This window comes from Temnothorax curvispinosus, unplaced genomic scaffold, assembly GCF_003070985.1.
Source record: "Temnothorax curvispinosus isolate PA1 unplaced genomic scaffold, ASM307098v1 QBEX01006737.1, whole genome shotgun sequence".
NCBI classification, from domain to species: domain Eukaryota; kingdom Metazoa; phylum Arthropoda; class Insecta; order Hymenoptera; family Formicidae; genus Temnothorax; species Temnothorax curvispinosus.
In genome coordinates this window covers 72,412-94,742 of record NW_020216517.1, presented here as the reverse complement: position 1 = coordinate 94,742, position 22,331 = coordinate 72,412, and the positions used below count along the sequence as shown (strand labels likewise).

Sequence of the window (22,331 nt, the reverse complement as noted above, 5' to 3'; positions counted from 1 at the left end):
GACAAAAATTAGGATAAATTAAAAGAAAGTTTAAATTTGTCTTGATTTGTTTATACGCGGAAGACAAGTTGAGAAAATTATCTAATTATTTCATTATTTATTTATGTGTAAACAGGATTCAGAGACGTATAACGGGATTTATCAATCGTCGAATGTCAATCGTATTAATTAGCGGGAGATTTTTTTTATTTTTCAGGCAAATGCAGCTGCATCGCAGAAACGAGCGCGCACACGTATCACGGATGAGCAGCTAAAAATACTACGGGCACATTTCGATATTAATAATTCTCCTGGCGAAGAACAAATCCTAGAAATGGCCAGTCAGAGCGGTCTACCACCTAAAGTCATAAAACATTGGTTCCGAAATACGTTATTTAAAGAACGGCAGCGTAACAAAGATAGCCCTTACAATTTTAATAATCCGCCAAGTACTACCCTAAATATCGAAGAATACGAAAAAACCGGTGAGGCGAAGGTAACACCGTTAAATTCAAGTGTGTCCGGTAGCAGTTCCTCTGACGATAAAAGTCCAAATAAGCAAGCCACGCCTCCACCATCTATGCAAAACACCAGCGCGTCTCAATCTACCGAGATTAAGCAGGAAACACTCGAACAGTCGCACTGTCAACAACAGCAGCAAGCTGCGCATCAAGATGAGCAGCATCACTCGCCCGGCAGCTCGGGTGGACAACAATCGCGACCGCATTCACCCGCGCTTAGTATGAGTTCTGTATTCTCAGCTATTCATCACGACATTTCTTCCCACCCTCCGTCGACTACGAACGCCCCGAGTACTCCGATGTTACCACCGAAATTGGCTTCTCAGAACTTTGCCAATCCATCTCCGGGAACCGGTAGCGTAGTGCCAAGCGCGATTGCCGCAATAGCGCTCACCCCGCAGAGATCTCTGAGCCCAGGTCGCGGACCGGCTGACTACTTTGGTGGTAACAGTAACGGCAGTAACACCTCCGGCGGTAGCTCTGGCAAACGGGCCAATCGGACGAGATTCACCGATTATCAGATAAAAGTACTTCAGGAATTCTTCGAGAACAACGCCTATCCAAAGGATGACGACTTGGAGTATCTAAGCAAACTCCTCGGTTTAAGTCCGCGCGTGATCGTGGTGTGGTTTCAGAATGCTAGACAGAAGGCACGTAAGGTCTACGAAAATCAACCTGCCACCGAACCCGTGACACCGGGTGGACGTGAAAGCGACGACGGATCCGGTAGATTTCAGAGAACCCCAGGCTTGAATTATCAGTGCAAAAAGTGCCTGCTGGTATTTCAAAGATATTACGAGCTTATACGCCATCAGAAGACCCATTGTTTCAAAGAGGAGGACGCCAAGAGGAGCGCGCAAGCGCAAGCTGCGGCGGCTCAGGTCGCCGCGGTTCTCAGTTCCGAGGACAGTAACAGCAGCTCTACAACGACTACAAACAATACGATAGCTAACAATATGTCAACCGCGCCCGCGCTTACCGAACAGTTGCAGCAACCATTGAGCACCGCCACGTCACCTCATCAGCATCAACAGCAACCCCTGTCTCAGACGCACCAACAGTCGCAACAGCAACAACAGCAGCAACAACAGCAGCAGCAACAGCAGCAGTCGCAAACCGAGTCGAAGGAAGGCAGTTTTCAATGTGATAAATGCAACCTGATGTTCGGTCGATTCGAACTTTGGCGCGAACATCAGCTAATACATATCATGAACCCGACCTTGTTCCCTTCGGCGTACCCACCTGACTCACCCTTTGGAATCTTGCAGCAACAAGCACTTAATGCTAACCAGAGCTCTGGAGTTGCATCGGACAGTCCACATTCACTCATCAGCATGATGCAGAAGAGGAAGTTCGAGGATCCCGAGGAGGGAACGGGCAGCGATAATCGTTCGAATTCGGAACACAGTGAGCAACCTAAAGATAAGCGTTTACGTACCACAATACTTCCGGAACAGTTAGACTATCTCTATCAGAAATATCAGATCGAGTCTAATCCATCGAGAAAAATGCTGGAGACGATCGCCCGCGAGGTCGGCTTGAAGAAGCGTGTAGTGCAGGTGTGGTTCCAAAATACGCGTGCCCGCGAACGCAAGGGCCAATTTCGCGCCCACAGTCAAGTTATCAATAAGCGCTGTCCATTCTGCCCGGCGCTATTTAAAGTAAAATCTGCTTTAGAATCTCACCTTAGCAGCAAACACGCCGATCAGGTGGCTCGCGGCGAAGTGAACATCGACAACATCCCGGACGAAGAGCTCTCGATGGAATCTGTTCCTTCCAATTCTAGCACTCCTCACATGATGCCGCCGTTGTTTCCGCCTATCAACAACAGCGACATGGAGGCATCTTTTAAATCCTTGAAATATTATGAGGAAATAAAGCGATACTTCAGCGACATACAGGCACACAACAGTAACGGAAAACAAGAAACGGCAAATCATCAAGCCAGCGGGAACAGCGGCGAGTCACCGTTAGATCTGAGCAAACCAGTCGATCTCAGTCGGCCAATGAAACTGTGTTTGAGCAACTTCAGCAGTCTTCTCGAGGAGCAACACGGCACCCACTTCCGTGGCAGCAGCGATTGCGGACCTCTGACTGACCTATCCGAACGTAGCATCTGCGATGACGACAGCATGAGCGAAACCACCGAGTTTTTGGATGATGAGAGCGGTCCAGCAAGTCCAGCCTCGAGCACACAGAGCTCAAGACAAGGGCCCGCCAGCGCAAATACCGGGAACACGTCCGGAACGCCAGTAACCGGTGGACAATCCGGCGGCAATACCGGTCAATCCGGCGGCAAACGATATCGCACGCAGATGTCGGCTACTCAGGTGAAGGTGATGAAGTCGCTCTTCTCGGACTACAAAACACCGACGATGGCCGAATGCGAGATGCTCGGCCGTGAGATCGGCCTTCCGAAACGGGTGGTCCAGGTGAGCATCGATAATCCTCATGCGAGCCGATCCCGAGCTCGTAATAACCATTAATATCCACAAGAAGATCATTCTTTGGACATGAGTGCGTTTAATCCACGAGCTTACGGAGACTAATGGAGACGAGTTACAGGTGTGGTTCCAGAATGCCCGCGCTAAGGAGAAGAAGGCCAGGTTAGCGGCTGGTTTGCCGGCCGAAGGCTCAGCCGTTCAACCGCATCGCGGCCCGACCGGACCAGACGAGTGCAGACTGTGCTCTGTACGCTACTCGGCCAAGACGCCGCTGCAGGAGCATGTCTTCTCGCGGCGGCACATCGAGTCGGTGCGCGTCGCCGTCGAGGAAGGCAGTTTGGTGCCGCCGACTCCTGGGGCACCGATCGTACCCAGCGGCAGCGGTGCCGCCGGCGTGCCCGGTATCGGCAATTCGCCGGTCATCACCACGGCCAGTCAACAAGTCAATCAGCAGCAACAACAGCAGTCGGATGAAAACATGATGTACGGATCCGTGTTTCTTCATCCCACGGCAATGTTCCAGTCACAGCAACAGCAGCAGCAGCATCCCGCCACCGCTGCGGCCAGTGCAACTAATACTACGGCCGGTGAGTGTCTGGCTGACTTAAACGACTAAACGATCGTACGACGTCAATTCGAAATTCGTACTGATTTAATGCCATGAATATGTAATGTATATTAATATATATATTAATATATGTATACATATATATATATAATGTATTATACGTACATATACGTGCATATATGTATATGCATGTACGTTTCATATTGCTATTATATATAATGATGTTAAATATATCATTATATATTATACTGGTGCATAACATATAACACACAATATATATACATGTATATATATTACATATTATTATATGCATATTTATTTATTCTCATAAATGTATTTATATATTCACATGGTGGGATTTTCTAGACAGTTTGTTTTACTCGACGCATTATACTAATGAGAAGATTTTTATTTCGGCTTTTTTTTCTTGATTTTTGTTACTAGTCGATGAGAATCTTACGGCATCAAAATTGATGCTGGACCAAGGAATTTCGAACTTGTCGGCGTAAAGTCGTTTATAAATATGTAGTATATTGCGACAATTCTCTATTGTTGCAATAATTTTATATTGTTGTGTATTGCGACAGTTTAATATTTTTGATGAAATTGATGTGTGATATCATGGGATTACAATTAAATAATTATGGAAGTAAAAATAATAAAGTTCAATTCGTCAATTATACGGATATCGATATAGGAAATTACGAAAGATATACTAAAGTATTGAAAAATATACTTTACCAATTGTTGTCGAAAACAATGAACATTTCTACTAAACTTTACATACTATATATATATATATAATATATATATGTATGTATAGAGAACATATCTAAATAATATATCTAGAGGTAGGAAATACTCTCTAAAAGTTCCTATCAGGAATATATTTAGTATAAGAGTGATTGAGAAAATGTAGAAATAGTACGAAAGAGCGAATGGATGAATGAGAGAATGAAAAAGAAAAGATGAAGGACGCATATATTTTAAAAAAGTTTCTAAACTACATGACGATGCAAGTTCAATAAGTGATTAATAATTTAATAAAGCCTGTTAAATCTGTACATATACAGTTAAAGACTCAGATATAAGAATTCTATTATTATATTTTGTATTAAAAGTTTAGTGATATTTACAACTTATTAGATCTAGCTAATTACTCTTCTAAGCGTCTCATTGACATTGTTCTCCTATCGCCCTCGTTATCGTTGTCATTATTTGCGAAGCCATTCCAACATCTTGGACGCCCTTCACGGATTTCACACTCGCCTCGTGTTTATAACTTTTATTGTAAATACTTCCATATAAGTTTCCCCCAACAAATCGAACCCGAAATCCGGATAGGGCTCTTCCTCGCAACTAGCCTCTATTCAAGTACGCGTAAACACGACGATACTAATTCTACGTACTGTAGCGCCTTATCTGCCATTAACGAGGACGTAATATAGGTACGATATCGGGAACGATACCGATTATTACTATGCGATTTATTATTAATTATTATTTTCTTTTATATTAGTTATTTATGAATCTTCTTTGTGATGGTCACGCTCTCGTCTGCCTACACGTTTTTTTTTCCTTTGATTGGAACCGGATATCTCTCGAGTTTGAGCAGCTGGCGATACACACAATGTCCGTTTATTTCTTTTTCGAATTTATTTTATTTTACACTCGTATCCGTGGCTGACGAGGGTGTGGCTTTGCTTGTCGCTTACTTTTCCTACATTCATTTATGCGGTATTATGTATCACTGATAGAATGCATCCGAAACAATGTTATGTATGTCGATCAATACATTATTTTCCTACCATTCTTATGTATATATTTTATTATTATTATTATTATTATTATCGCATTATTTAACAATTCATATTCTTGATCATTTTATTAGTATTGATTAATATTATGTTAATAATATTATACGTTACACTGCGTTTATTTCCGTTCTAGTCTAAAATAAAAATTACAAACAGGTCATTTACTTTTTTGTTTCTTTCTTGTTTCAATTTTTATGTTCCATCCTGAATATCCTTATCCTGCCATCACAAGGAGCCATCACGACGGTTGCATCAGAAACATTTTGGTAAGTCGCGATTGCTACGAATCTTATCATTTCACTAATCATTGCGAATGAATCAAAATAAATAATACCGAATCAAAATTAATGCTATACAAAATTTCGACTATCTGTGTGGGAGTCTGATAAGCTTTATCTTTGCATCTCGGTAAAAAATTGATGTATGCCTAGATATTTGTAAAGGCGGATATATGTACTTTTACATGCTCGGTGGTCTCATAATTTCATAATTGAGATAAATCATATTACAGACGCGACGTTACGCATAATTATGGTGTGAGGTTTTACGCCATATAATTCGTTACAATATTGGCTTTTAGGATTTTTTATCTTGGATCGACATACATGGCACTATAGCCACTAACCAAGCCTGTAACCTCGATCGCATGATGAGATCATAAGTCAAGTTAGTAGTTACAAACACTGGGAGACTAACTCACATCCGCTTAATGAATTAGAAATGACGAGGAAACGTTAAGGTGACGTGCTGGCTCGAGACTTGTGCTCATCATTTACCATGTTTCGATGTCCCATAAATTATTTTTGTTCAACGCAAAATCCTTTCTGTTATTCATAGTATGTAAGAGGCAATAAAATCTACTCTGTTCATAATCGCGAATCTAAAGCGTTGTAAAAAAAGGGTTTTTATTTGCTAAAACTTTGCATGAAATTAGAACATTCTTGAAACTTTTTTTGTTACATATTTGCAACTTTGATTTTTATTTTATTTTTATTTTATTTTATTTTTATTTAAATATTTTTATATAGATGTGTGAATTGGTAAATCCATAAACTTTCGACCAAATTAGGACTAGACCTAACCAGACGTTTATGATTCAAGTGTACTTCACGAAATTATTTATTTCTATTACTATAGATATATCGTAGTTATTAAACTCGTCCAGATTTTTATAACAATTCGGCATAAGAAAAATCTGCGTAAAATTAGTAAATGCATTTCTAAAAATCGAGTGATCCTTGAATATAATTAGAGACTTCTTAGTTTTTTAGCTTTTTAGGTTTAAACGAATCAAGTTTTCTGTACATTACAATTTGCAATAAACTTCGCAGGAATACTCAATGGAGGAGATCGTTGAAATTACCGGATAACTTCGTGATCGGTCAGAAATTTGATACGCGCGTCCACGTTGCTTCGGCAAAAAGCTCGGATATTAATTAGTCGCGGTGCTTTTTCGAAGCGTCTTAGGCGCGACACAAAAGCGACGTAGATATACGCGGCATCAAGCGAAGAGACGAAGGATCGCATGAACCATTGTGCGCGTGGTCATGGTCGTTCATCGACAGTCCACCTCGACATTACCGCGGCTGCTTCGATAAAATTCCCCAAACGACGCGATTGCCGCGTTGAATAGAACGAGACATGTGGAAAAAAGGGAACAATAGGCTCCGATATTCGCTGGGAAAATTGATTTTCTAGTGATGGAACGCTGTCGGCGCTTTTGAGTCGCATTGTCTCGCGCATTGAAGGCTCCGCGCGTTCAATTGAATTCCCCCTCGTTATAAAGTTGTTGCTGTTATAACCGCGAGACAAGATGGGAGACTTTGTACTTTACTTAATATTTCGTAATTTGTTTTCTCTAATAGAAGAGACTCGAGCACGCTTAAATATTCACCTATGGGCAAACAAATTACGTCGGTAGGTGACACAAGATTTAATTCATTAATATACAGAATGTCGCGCGCGCGCCGGGCAAAAACAGTTTTCGAGTGATTTCTATTTCCATTATTTATGCACGGTTCCTGCAGAATACTGCGTGAAGAGGCCCGACCGAATCTCTTATACATTCCATAGTTATACACACGACATCCCGAAAGCGCTCCGAAGAATAAAGGCAAGAAAATCTATACGCCGAGCTGGCATTGAAATCCCATGCTAATGCTGAGTACACAGCGAGCGGAGCGAGCAAACGTCCCGTCGTGTCGCGGCACGTGTCACATCGACACTTCCGTATATACACCTATGTCTAAACATTCACTCTCGAGTTCTTCGATCCGAGTTTCGGCGCGGCGGAAAGAAGAAGAAAAAGAAGGAGTAGGGGGGGAGGGGGACTTGACACAGGGAATTCATCGGGCCTCAACCCTTCCGGTCGCGTCTCGTGGCGGGGCCACGTGTCGCTTTCGGAGGACAGCAGGCGCGAGGTGTGCGCACACGCGTCACTCCGTCAAAACCTTATGCTAATGCCGGTCGACTCGCGGGATTGCCCGCGGCACGAAACAACCGCGTCGTCGCCGGCACACGTTTCGTAGCACCGACGGCGTAGCGGCGACGACGGCGGCGGCGGAACGATTATACGCGCGATTCGTGAAATTATGCAAAGTACACGGCGAGGAAACTCTTGCTCCTCCTCGTCGTGGCTCGCGTGCTTCTTCGCCCGACGGTTCTCGAGGGGTGCGCGAACGACGCGCACGATATAGGCACGTGCGTGGCGCCGCGTTTGCAGCGGAAATGCAAATGGTAACTTCTCTCGTAGAGTTGAACTGTGGTGTTCCTCTTTGTCCCGAGCGGGAGGACGCGTTGCGTGCGACGCGCCGCGCCGGGGTGCACCGGCGGTGAATATTGAGTCGTCCAGCAATCTGAGATTATCCCTCCCGACCGCGCATCTGCGTAAAATCGCACTACTTTTTCTACTCGTTTCTCTCGAGGGACGGTCGGACTCGAAGCGTTATAAGAAATGTTACGCTCTATTCTAGGTCTCAATCATAGATTCAATATCGTAATGATAACTTGTATCCTAAACAGCGAACTGATAAGTATCGCCTAATCAGATATTTATTGATTGAAAATATACGAGAAACACGTTCAGTAAAATATGAAAATCTTGTAAATCTTTTTTCGAAAATCTGTAAATAAAAAAGTTTGAGGTAATTGAGATATGCTCTGTATATCTGTCGATAATATACATACTCTTCAATATAACATACAAAAATGTATGCTTAATTGATTCGTAGTAGAGATCATATTAATAACGAAATGTTACGCGATAAAGAAATCTTTTGCGAGTAAAAAGACTTGGACTCTGGCTTAGAATTATAAATGTGTCCGGTATTGAACATGTTTTAGCCTTAGAATTACTTTATCTTCATTATTATGTCTCAGCTTCCTCGTAGATCAGGATCATGTCAGCTTTATCTCGGCAGTCGATGCCAACGTTTGCTAAATGACTTTATATGACTCTCGATAAAAATTTTACATTAATAGAGGACATTCTAGCCTTGCAGAAAAGCATCGATTTAATATGCTAGCATCCTGATGGTATGTATGTTGAAAGATTAATTGATGGCTCAATCATCCGCTAAACAAGGTGTAACGATGTAGCCAGTGTAATTTCATTAACTGCTGCTATTCCATATATTCATTGACGTTCTTTATAACTTGCTTTTGCCATTAAAGCACTAAATCATCGCCATTTTACGCCTACATCGAAATAACACATTCCGCTTGCTATGCCCGTTTCAAAGATGCTCAATAATCAAGGCAAGATCATTATGTAGGCCAAAGAATTCGAGAGAATGAAACGTGTCCTTTTGTGAGTAGGAGTAAGGGCCACCAGATAGGAATTAGCATGCCGCGATGCGAATCGTCCTTTTTCTCCCCGACGTCAGGTATATCCTCGCGGCCTTCGTATATTCGCCTTTAATCCCTTTGAATTCGGCGAGTGGGACCGCGCTCTTTCTCTCTAGGCTTTCGGCTAACTTTGAGACCGCGTTGTGGCGAGGGAGGACCACGAAATCGGTTTCCTCTCACCTTTCGCCCGCGCCTGTCTCCTCGGTGTCCTGTCCCAGGCCATATGTTACCCGATCCATGGCCTAGCTATTAATTATATCGATCTATATAGGCTGTGCGCGCGTAGTTAACGACGGCAGCGCGCGAACCAGACCCAGTGACGCTTTATGGTCGTTTTCTTACCCCCCTTTACTGACCCCCCTCGCGTTCTCTTTCTTTTTTTCTCTCTCTCTCTCTCTCTCTCTTCCATTCTGCTCCTCTCTCCGACGGCGAAGTGAGAACCTAAAAAACCCGGAGCTTCACGCATTGCGCAGAAATACATAAAACCCGACCGAAGGCATAAATCATTAGGGCCGATGTAGAGAAACTATTACGTGACTCATGCTTGGGGATCCAGAGAAGCGAAGGGGAAGGAGAAAAGGAGATAGCGTGGATTATATGAAAAAAAAAAAATGTTTGAAGGGTAGCGGTGCGCTTCCTAGGGGTACCTAACCGTCAGTGAAGCTCCAGTTAGCAGATTATTCAAGTCGTTTCAGTGAGATTTCTACTGATCTTTAGTTACAGCCTTAATCGAATTACAGATCGCTTTGATGTGATTTTCTTTCGATCAATACTACATTTCGAAAAAAAATTAAGATTTAAAAAAACAGTTTTAGAATCTTTAAAATAATCTTTAAAAATATTAATCACTTAATTTTGATTTATGGCAATAAATTTCTAAGAAAACTTATGAGGCACTTATCTTCTGCAACGCGCACGTTGTCATGATAATTTTTAATCAATTAATTAGGTTTTTGCAATGTATAATCAACTTAGATCACTGTTTACCTGACTCGTCGTTCATAGAAAAATATATGGACAAGCTCGGGTAAAAAGGTTCATGACTTTCGTTTTCCTCTGTACCGCGTGTACGCTGCAGCGGTTGCGTCATCCGGGGAAAGAGGAGGATCGTTCGTAGACGCCGTAAAGTATCGATTCGCTCTCATACACGGCAGAAGTGAGTCCGGCGCAGCCGGGGACCGTCAGCACGTCACTTTCTCCGCGAACGGCCGCTACGTAGCAGGCGGTAGAGATGCCTCCGAAGGTTTCTTCGGACCCTCGATGCTGCGCGCGGACTTCACCGAGAGCGGACGACGAGGCGTCCGCTGGGAGAGGAGCCCGGCGTGGAACGAGAGTCACGAGATAACCGCTCGATGGATAATCTAGTAAAAGTAGCGAGGAGTGCGCGGGGCTCTCCTCCCTCCTCCGATGTTTGTCGAAGGCGCTACTGGAATCCGGCAAAAAACTCGTCGGTCGGCTACCGGCCATTCTAATGCTTCGCTATAATGTGCCACGTTATTTCCAACCGTCCAACCACGCCGATCCCGCCAGTAGAGGCATCCTCATGACGCGCTACCTTCGGCCCACATATCATCACCTCGTTTCGGCCACGATTGAAGAAACGACCGACGCGTTCGCGAAGCATGATCACGTTCGCGTACGTACGCGATAGATTTCTCAAGTGAATCTTAAAAATCTTAAATAGTTGCAGTGATAATTAATGATCAAGATAAGGTTTTGATGATCAGAAGATTTCCGTTTTCATTTTTAATGAAAAAAAGATATCAATTGGGATTTCTGTTTGTTAATGAATTCGGTTGTCGTTGTAGAGTGCATTGAAGCAAATCGCTCGTGGTGAGTAAAAAATTGAACGTTTATTATTTCAAACTGTCAAGTCGACGACACGAAAAAGGTCGCATTTTAAGCCCATAAATTTTCGGATCTATCGGTCGCGCGAGCGACGCCGGATTTTGCTGAAAAATACGAACGTAATTGTGCGTCGGGGATGCGGCGTCGACCGAATTGTTACGAGCCGAGTGCGCGAGAACGACGCCGACGGTGCCATAAACTCCGCGAAGGTAACATGGCACGACGAGTTATGGCAATGATGCTGGGAGTTCCACGCATGACTCGGCACGAGGCAAGTATCCTTGCGGGCCTTGGGGCCAGAGTCAAAAAAGAGGCCCCCGGTCGTTTAGTGTCTCGATGCGCACCGCTCGCTACGCCTCGCAAAAACGATCGATCGCTAATTACTAGAAACCGTCCTGATCCTTGATATGTGAAAGCCGATTATATAAAGACGATCTCAAATATACTTAGTAAATCAGAAAGTTAACGGTATCCGGAGGCCTGAGAGTGAATCAGCATGGAAATGACACGACGAAACATATTTGCGCGTTCGCAAAAATGAATGGCTGGTTATATTTACATTTTCAATTGGATTAGCCTTCTCTCTTCCTAATTTGAAGAGTGAATAATGTAGGCGTAATATTTAACGGTTAAAATATTATATAGACGTCTTGAAAGTAAGAAAAATCTTTGAATTTATTCATTCTCCATGATATGAGATTTATTAATATGTATTTCGTTTTGATTTAATGGTGAGTCGGATATCACCGACCGTATTAAACACATATTAAAGTCAAGATCTAATTCCCGCGTCTGGAAGACATATATCATTATATTGAAAATATCTCATGTATTTTTGGGAATTATCACTCGTAAATATTTAAATTATCAATATATCCTACACCGCTCACGCAAAATTGAATTTCTCGGGCTTATACTATACACACATAACTCGTGGCCCATCATCCGTCATCATGAACTCTAAAAAGGACCTGATAGGCCAAGGTAAAGAGGCACACGTAGGGTCGGGTGATATAGCGTCGATGCCTGCCTTGATACCCGGGACCACTTCGCTGACGACCGCAGCTCGCGAACCCCGGGACTTACCGACAAACTTGTCGGCGGTGGCCGACGGTGGTTGATGTTGTTGTCTGAATTATACTCTGATTATACTGCGAGCGCACGGCGGGTATGATTAAACATTAAACAACGCCATTACGCCGGGGAGAGAGGAGCGGCGCGGCGAGCCGAGGCGCACGAGACGCAGAACGCAGAACGCCCGTGGTGGACGATGAGGAATAAGGTGGAGAAGGACGAGGGCGAGGGTGGAACAACGTGGAAAGGGCGAGAGAGATCCCTCTCGTCTTCCCCGGTTGACCGCGGCCGCTCGTGTCCTCCTACGAGTCGAGGATTAGCTTGTAATTCCTCGCGCGGCGCGCCGCGCCGCTGACTATCTTGCCGGGCTGGCTAGCTCTGCGGCTGGCTCGCCTAACCAGAAACAGGAATGCCAAGAAGCGTAATTAGCTATTCGCCCGCGAGAGGAGCCTATTTGCTTTACCGCATTCCACACCGCCATTCACGACGGGCGAAGCTGGTCCCGCCGCGTCGCGGAACGATCCTCATGGCGGGAGTTCTAACGAGAAGTTTGTAGACAAAGAGGTTCATCTCCCGTCGTTTCGATGCCAAAAAGATCAATTATGAGGTATTTATTGGACGACAATGAAGTTTGACTAAAGTGCGACAATAATTAATTTCCTAGATAATTAATTTGACGATTACAATTTGTTTGCAATTCCGAGAGAGTAGGTCTTAATAAAAATTATTCAACACTACTTAATCGATTAAAAAGGAGAGTTATTAAGTGTATTAACTTAAACTTGACTCGCTTAACTTTTTAATTATTAAATTTAATCGGTACTTTTACTTGAGATGAAAGTGTCAAAAATCAAAAAGAACTCTTTCGCGTAATTTTATGAAGTTTGGCTGTTCGTCAGATACTTTGAACGCGTTCCTTACGAACTACGACATCCTCCTGCCTTGTACGATCGTGGAAATGCTATTTTCAAGTTATGACACGGAAGGAACGTCGGGCCTCGTCGTCGCGGGCCGTACGTGACGTCGGCACATAGTTGTTCGCCATTGCCCGCAGCTGTCTATACCGTAAATACGGTTAGTTACAGGCAGGCCTCGGTACCGCGTGACCGAGCGACGTGTATTACAAAATAACTTTGCGGACGATTTCAAACAGCCGCCCTTGTGCTTAACGCAAAGGGCGGCGCCGTCTCGAGGAGGGGCGAAAAGAGAAATCGTGACATTTCTAACAGCGAGAAAGGTACTTAACAGATCAGTTTCACTCGACGACATTGCTCCATGAAGCACTAGTTGACGATCTCAAGCTTGGATATAGTGTCGGTTATTCTCTGAGTAATTCGTTCCTTACACTAGAGATTCATGCAGTTATGAGTCGATTCTTCAATAGTCAGAAAATAGAGTATTCTGATATTTATGAATACAGAGATAATTATTACTAAGACGTTGGTCTTCATAAAAAGATGTGATTTAATTTTTGTGCATTGTTATATTATATTATTTTATAAATAAGAATTTCCCTGCTCTCTTCTTGATTTAAAGTTCATTAATTTCAATGAAATTCCGTTCTAAGTACTAATTATTAATACAGAGTTTATTATCTAAGATATTAATGCAATTCGGTGTGAGCAATATATTTTAAGACGGTTTACGAAAATCGAACGTAAACGATCGCGATCACTATTCTTCTTATTTTGTCGCGAGAGCCGGCTGTGCACCATTTAGTTGCCAACAATTTTCAACTGCTTTTCCGTCGACCGTGTCTTTTCCTGCGACGAGAAACCTAACGATCCGCCGTGCTGTCGTCCTAACTCGCTTATAATAACTCCACAGGCCGGTAATGACGATCTGGTCGCCGCATTATTGTTTCTGCGGCAGGTTGCCCGCACGTTCGTCTCGACAATTATTTGGATAATTCACCGCCGCCATTATTACGATACCGACGTGACACAAGTCCGTAAATTATACGTTACGACCCAGAAAAAAAATGAACGCAGTGCTTCGGCACACCTCATCAAGAAAGAAATATCCAAATTTTTAATCTTTTCCTTGAATATTAATAAGAAATAATTTAATAGTTAGCCAAGTAATTATTAAATAGCAAAAGAAAAGATAGTTATATCTTTATATTATAATAAAGTGATTTGTTGAGGGAAAGTCGAATCCACAGTTGGAAGAAAACTCGATTATCTCTGGAACACGTTATTATAATTTCTTTTGCAGACAGTCAGTTATTAACAGTTCCACGGGGTGAAGGAATATGAATCATTGCATCAAAATGCATGCGAGACCAAGCGCAAGAGAGTCTCAGAAATATGCTTCTTTTCACGCCAGGACCGTAGAAAGAAATCTTTTTTGGACATAAGTCATTCGCTAGACAGAAGAAAGGAATTAAAGATGGCTGTGATTGCCGTTGGATGGCGGCCAGAGACGCCAGACGTAACTAAGTTTTTCGAGCTTCCCGTCGATAGGAGATTCGAAGGCAGGGTACGGGAGGAGGGGAGGGGGAGGGCCTCCGTATATTAGGAATTCATATCTCCGTTGGGGGCTGGAGGGGGAGGGAGGGATGGGTGGAGAAGTCGAGGTTTCTCAAGTGTGATCAATACGGACTCATTCTTACCAACAGCGATACTCAACCATAAGAAAGAAGGGAGCTTTTAGATATGAAAGTTGCGTGTTATTCGATAAATAAGCCGAGGGTCGGCGATTCGACGAAACCAAGTTCTTCTCGAGGTTGACAGATTAGCTTGGCAAGGTTGTGACACTCTTATCAAACAACGAATTATTACCCGACGCTAACGATGAGGCCTGGGATGTTTTATAGCCGGTATTAATAACCGTTATTTAACGATCAATCATTTCGACGACACTTCACTGATGACCGGTTTTACGTCGGTTGACTTCAATCTTAACTTTAACTAATCTCTCTTTCCTCTTGTCTTCCTGTTCTAGACATTAGAGACGGAAAACACAAACGTGTTTCAATCCATCTGAATTAAGTTAAAATTAGATTTCACGCGGGCATTCCGTAAAATTGATCAGACTGTTACAGGAATTAATCAACTTTTGTTATCTTCGTAACAACGGTGCGCTTAATCGCGAAGACATGAGAACCGTCGTTAAGATATTTGTCGCGTAACTTGAGGATTTTCCGGTCTTCCGCGGATAAACGAAATCGGAGTGAAACGGGTTTGTAGACATACATTAATAACCTGGAGATACGTATCTCGCGCATCCCACCCTGAGGGATAGAGAAGAAATACATCCCCCATATAAATGTAGACGCGGAGGATTGTACGGGGCTTGTTAAGGAAAATAGAAAATATTCTTGTATCAATCCTTTCTGCTTATTGCGAAAGTATCAGGTTTCCAATTTCCCTTCTTCGAAGCGACTTACATGACCGTCAATCCCGGTATACATTTTCCCAACGGGTCTATCTTCCTTTCTTAAATAGGGGAATGTAAATGCTAAGCATATACATTTTGCTAGACTTTATCTAATAAGATCTCTCTGTCATTTACCAATGATAAATGCGCGCCACAGTGCGCCTCTCGCCGAAACTGTTACGACGTCATTTTAGCTCCATCATTATTCGACGTGAGCACTTCGTGTGAAAGACTAGGTGTGGCTAATCACCTAATGTCACTAATTTCGATATTTTATCGCTCGGAATTAACGAGCAGCCGCGATCCGTTTCATTACCCGCGCGAACGCCGTAAATTATTAGCATTATCAGGGCGAGGGCGAGAGGAGATTTCAGGTGGGAGGTAGGTAGGTATATATCCTCGCGGTCGCCGCGGTCTCTCACATACTTACGTCCCCGGAGAGCGCGCCTAACGTATAACTAGAGCATTCAAAGTGCAATTTGCAGAAACGTCGAGAGCCAAGTACAATTCTCCACGCCCAGGCGGATCTCGCGCGGATATCAACGTGCAACCCTGCAATCACGCGCGCTCGTAAAGACTCGCGGATTAAAATAATTACATCGCATACATTACGCCAAGATACCGCCGAATATGGGGGTATTCGCGTTTCCACTGATGTCGGACGTTTGTTTATTTCAATATTTTAACCGATAATTACAGAACACGTAGCTGCGTGAATAGGAGGAAAAATATAAATGAGCCCGAGTGGTCGCTGAAAAAATCTGTCATCATAAGAAAAAAAGAGGAAATGGGAAGAATGAAGATAGAGAGATTTAACGAGAGTTAGTGGGAATCTGGAGGGAAGCTGCAGAGATCGAGGAGTACGAGGGAGTTATTTACTCGGTCATTTTCATACCCTCTCGCCTCTATCCACGATTTTTTTCTCTCATCGGGCTGCACAGGGGCCTTACCCTTGCCTACAATCTCGATAATACCCTACCGTAAGGGACACGATAAGCACCGGTAACTTGCGCTCTCTTCGTATACCACGCTTTACGGCCCGTAGACATCGAATGCTGGGCAGTTAAGGTATCGCGGCGTGAATAGGCAATAAGGTTCCGCGGGACATGCGAAACTTGCGCGAATTGTCGTGTGAACGCGTTGATCTTGATTCACCTTTTAGGAGCAGACCTGCTTCACGGTCGATCGCGTAAAGACCATCACATATTTGTGAATTCTCGTTTAAGAATAATCAGAAAAGGGAGAGATATCGATAAAGTTCTATATTATAACATTTTGTCATTCAGCTTTGAATATGTAATATAAAATTTTAAGATCGTAAAATCTCTAGAATTTACAGAGAGACATGTAGGCAATTATTCCCATTATCAATTAAGGATGCATTCGACGGTCTATTTTCTGTTAAATTATTCGAAGTAAGATATAATTTCAAGCACGTCTTATTCTGATTACACTTGTGGCATGTTGCACGAGCGTGAAATATTTTCGTGCAATAAACCAAAGCAATGAGCCGATAGAAATTATAAAGTTATGCACAAAATGTGGATAGAGAAACCGGGGTTATTAAAATACTTGAAAAGTGCCTAAAGCTCCGCGAATTCTCGTCGTTGCTACGCTCCTGAACGTACGAAGGCGGTAATCGAGCGAGTGCCGATGGCGAACAGTGGTCGACGAGACTACAATTATTCCGCTACATAGTACTGATGTAATTATCCGTAATTACGCGTTTCTGGCATTGCGAGCACTAAATGATGAATGGCATGGTAGCAAATAAAGAAGATTCCGTTTCACGCTGGACTAGCTCGCAAAGATAGATTTCCCATCGGAATGGTGATATTTAATTTTACGAATAACGCTAGACGTTCACGATAAATATAAATCTTCACGGAAAAATCAAGCGGAGTATTTTTGTACTCAAATTTGTTCGTGGTTCTTTATAATTATTCGCGATACAATAATGATCAAATCGCATACATTTGCAATCTTTTATCGAACGACAGAGCAAATTAAAAAGGAATTGTACGTAAAAGAAAAAGGAAGCTCTTGTTCGTTCCATGACCAAGTACTCGCTTAAACGTAGTTGGACCTATCAAGGGGAGAAAAGGAAGTTTCCGAAGGATTCCGAACAACCACCGTCTATCGACGATATTATATGCAAAAAAAGAGCGACGACGACACTCGAGTTCGAAAGGAAGCTCCCCCTCTAGTCACGATCAAAAAGAAGACGCGATCGCTAATAATATCGGTGGAAGCCCAGGAATTCGTAAAGAGGCACTCGTCTGCGTGGCGAACCGCCCGTAAATCTGTCGGCGTCACCGGCTTGAATACTACAGCTATTCTATCCCTACAGCTTTGTCCGCCCGTCCACTCGTCTTTCCGTCCGTTTGTAATATTTTACGCGCGAAAACGCAGACTGTATCTTCGGGCACTCGGTCGAGGAGATGACGAGATCATATTAATAAATACAGATTATTGTTAAATGCTGTCTTAAAAATAAGAATTGCCGACGAAGCTCCGCTAGCGAAATGATAAAAACGCGGCCGATCACCGCGACGTGGATCGGCACGAATCTTTCAATTGTTAACCGAGCTAGTCACGGATCAGCTGATCGCAACACGTTCCTTCGTCGTCGTCGTCGTCGACACGCGTCAGACATTAGGTCGTTCGCGGAGTTGAACGAACCTAGGCCACCTAGCCGGCGATAAACGTATAGTCACCGGCTTCTTCGATCGCGGATGCCGATGGAGCGTGCACCGGCCTCTCTCATCATCGCTCGGGGCGGAATTCGGCGCGCGCGAAAAATCCGCGGCAACGGGGCAAGACGAAGTGGAACGGCGACGAGGGGGTACGGGCGGAGGGGTGTAAGGGGAAGCCGTCGGCTACGCCCCTGAAAAGAGGTGGTCGCCATCCGCGGTAGGAAGGAAGCGCAAATACTGGGATTGGTTCTCGCGTACGCGAGACAGAACTCCGGGTCTCGGTACGCGCGGAGAGTGCCCGCGACGTGACTCCTTCTCCACCTCGCCGGGTCCTCCTCCTCCTCCTTCGCTCCGTCGCCGCCGTTGCCGATCGCCTCCTCGTCCTCCTCGGCTGCCACCTCTTCCTCCTCCTTCTCTTCCTGCAACCGCACCTTGGTGGGGACAGATTCGCTCCTCGCGCGCTATGAACCCGCGTTGGCGCTATACATTTCTGTCCACTTACGCCGTTTCCTCGCCTACCCCGCTCACGGAGAAGCCTCAAGGACTCGGAATCGGGAGAAAACGAGATCGACCCACCGAGAGACACGTTAACCCTTTAACCCTCGCGCGTCAATCCCTTTCCGCGACGATATTAATCATCCTAGATTAAACTGTCTCATAGCTGAATGGCGCTCCTCGTTCTTCGTCAGCCCGCCGTTAGTTTTCGGTGGAATAAGAATGGTTCTATTTAAATAATCGAACATGTAGCGCCGGATAAGATGATTCTAGTACCATAAAGATATTTAGAAAAAGACACGTTATATTCTTACAAAAGCGAATGAAATGTAGGTCGAGAATTAATAAAATCAATGATTCCAAATTCTGATATCGTAGATACACGAAGACATGTTTTGTAAGTTTTGTTCGCGACGATAAAAAAACTTGAACTGAAAATTGAATTTGTTCGTCTCTAATACAAGAAGGCGAAGGTACAATCAAAGATACTCGCGTTACGAAGTTGATTAGTTCACGTAACTCTCGACAGCTGCTAACGGTTGATGCATTATCGATGGGAGATCTTATATACACATACACGAAACGAAAATGACGACGCCGCGCGGCAATCGCGCGAGGTGTCGATAGTCATCTCTCTTTCTCCCTCGCTCTACAGGCTTACTGGTCCGCTGATGTTTCCAAGCGTGTTAGCCGTGTAGGAAGTAATATGTCGATAGAAAATCGAAGATATTGCCTCCTCGTGTTTATATCGAAGTTCATGGGAATCGCTACACGAAGCTGCGGAACAGAGCCGGAATGGAACATCAAGCCCCCTTCCTCGTCGCAATTAAACAATTTTAATGAAAATTTGCTGACACGTGGAGTATTGGCTTGCCTCGACGCGCGGATCGTAATCTCTTCTGCGAATGTATAATCAAAGCTCACCTTCATGCTGATTGGCTGATCATATTACATCGGCAATGCTAAGTAAGCATTCGCGGCAGATAATTATGGCTACCTGTAATTTTCTCCGCAATTACCCCAACAATGTTCGACGCTAATGCGAGGACGATCCCGCGAACGTCACGAACGTTTAGAAAATATTGTTTCATGGATAATGCAAGCGATAATGCAGTTCATATTTTTTTTAAACGTTCGATGAGTCCCGATGTTTCCCCTGCTACTTTATTAAGCACAAAGACAGATCTCCCTTTCTCGAAGATGGTCTCACGAACTAGATTACGATCTTCGTCTCCCCGTTGCGCCGTCGGCGACAAAGTACCTTCGTTTAGAGACAGCGAGGCGGCGGCCGTTGAAAACGCAGCGCGGAATGGGACGGCCATTGTTCGTCGGCGGGACCCCGGGTGGAACGGGAAAGATTTCTGGATGCTGTAACAATTTGGATCCTAGAACACCTGGTCGGGTGGCACTGTCTCGCGATCATGCGGCGGGCATAATGCCGCCGGGCCACAGAGAGAAGGTCCTTCCAACTTCCAAGCACACCCCCGATATACGACGGAAGCGTAGATGACAAAGCATTTTCTCGCCCGAAATGCGACACAAAGGGCCCTCCCGATTCCCGGGATTATCCAGGGTGCCCGTAAAGAAGGGCAAGACAGAGAGGAGACGCGATGCTCGTTCGAGGGTCTCGTGTTCCAGCTCGATCTTCTTAATGCGCGCGCGGGTGTCGAATGGCCGCGCGCGCACTGAATGTTTTTCAAGAATTGCCGGATGAAAGAAAAAGAAAGAGAGAGAGAGAGAGCGCTGGGACCGTCTGATTATGCGCATTGATTACGACCGGAAATCGGTGATGACACGCCCACTCGACGCCCGAATCTATTTTTCTAGCAGCTCCTAGAAGCAACCTCGACGAAAACACATTGTCACCCGAATCTCGCACAAATTAGACCAAGCTTCTCGAACATCCAGCTGACAGAAATACTGGATCGTGTACTATCAAAATGTACGAGATATCTGTCTCATCAGCGACTTCAATTAACAACGATCATGGCTTGCGGGACAGCGGTCCATTCTCGATTCAGAATTCTGTTCGACCAGCCGAAAACGCGTCTCTTTTCCGTGTCATCTAGCGAGCGAGAGGAAATTATAATTGAGTTCGAAATTAAAAGTTTGTCCTTATTATGCTCGGTGTAGAGGATCGAAAAGAGCGCGGGCCCCGGAGTGGCGGGAGGGATCCAGTTTTTACCGGCCCCCCCGTCGGGCGCGGAGTCAACCGTCAGCCCGATCTTGATGTATCTCCTCTACCCAAGCCTGCCCGTTGGCTTTTCATTCGGCCGGTCCTGCCTCCATTTATATCGCATTACGAGACCCAGCTCCTTGGAATCCACCGAGCGGAGACTGCCCAGAGACCCAGACCCACTGGTCCCCTTGTCTCCCAGCCGAGGCACTCCTGCACACCGTCTTCGGGATGAGCCAGGTCAGGACCGGGGTCACCAGTTTTCCAAAGTGAAAGAACGATCTGATGGATCGAATGATGTATAGATAGATGTATAGATATATTGATCTCAACTCATGACAAGAAATATTGCCGTGAAAGACTACATTATAGTAGTGTGCGTTTTGGATGCCAGAAATTCATAACTATAATTAAGCACCATCGGGTGCTGTAGTACAATAATGTGAGAACTCTCTGGGATTTTAATGATAAATTTATCATGGTTATTAGTGGCGATTAGATTGAAAATAATATTACACAGATAATTGTGAATAATGTACACAGATTAATCTAACAAATTAAAAACTACTAATATGTTTTATTGTTAGTAATATCCAGATTTACAAGCGTTTCGCCAGATGGTGATTCACGCGTCGAAAAATTTTGCTACTTCTCATTTTTCAAGGCAAATGTTCCTCGCATTAACGTAATGACACTTCGTAACGGCGACGACACTATTATTCTCCAAGTAACAGGCTCACCGCCAGTGATCAAGAGGAGTTTAATGATCATCCTCGGATTGTCTTTGGGGGGTTGCGAGTCGAGGTAAATTGGATCCCAATTTTAGCGAGATGACAAATGACTCGCGAGTCTACGGGAATGTTTAATGCGGTACCATCTGCGCTCCGGGCTGGTGCAGGAAGCAAAACGTAATGTTTCGCACCGAAAAGAAAGAAAAGAAAGAGAAAAAGAGAGAGAAAGAAGTTGCGAGAGGAACTGGATAACGAAAAAAAAAGAGATAATGCGAGCAAAATTGATAATGCCGCCGGATGTAAACCATTACGTTCCTCCCTCCACATCTCTCTCTCTCTCTCACTCTCACTCTCACTCTCTCGTCTACTTCTGAAATTTTGGTGACGGTATCTCAGCCAAGAGGGACGTGCGAAATCGATTCGCGCCTCGATATTTTCTTAAAGTGCGAGTACAAAAATCGCGCGGTCCGCGCTTGCTAAACCGGTTTGCAAAAACGACGACGTAATGGTAGGCAACGAACGAGGGTGAACTTCTTGTTCGCAAATTTTAATCCACCTTGTTTTGCACCACGACGCTCGCTATCAGAAACCTGTTAATTTGCTGTCAACGCACGAAGGGAGGGTCATTTTGTGTTGTTGCCCGCAACAAGGCTGAATTTCTTATTGTTCCGAGGCAGCAACGTGTAATTAAAGTTAGACAGATGTTAAAAACCGTGATTCGACACTAGTAAATGAGAGCTAATCCGTTAAATAAT

General features: G+C 44.2%; 1 protein-coding gene across 3 annotated transcripts in view; it reads left to right on the top strand.

Moving 5' to 3' along the window:
- Positions 1 to 22,331, top strand: part of LOC112456284 (zinc finger homeobox protein 3) — a 136,489-nt gene that overhangs the window by 54,504 nt on the left and 59,654 nt on the right. For all 3 annotated transcript variants that reach the window (XM_025018713.1, XM_025018714.1, XM_025018716.1), the window contains exons 4-5: positions 197 to 2,932; positions 3,066 to 3,531. In XM_025018713.1, the coding sequence (XP_024874481.1) occupies positions 197 to 2,932; positions 3,066 to 3,531 (3,202 nt within the window). The remainder of the gene's footprint in view (positions 1 to 196; positions 2,933 to 3,065; positions 3,532 to 22,331) is intronic.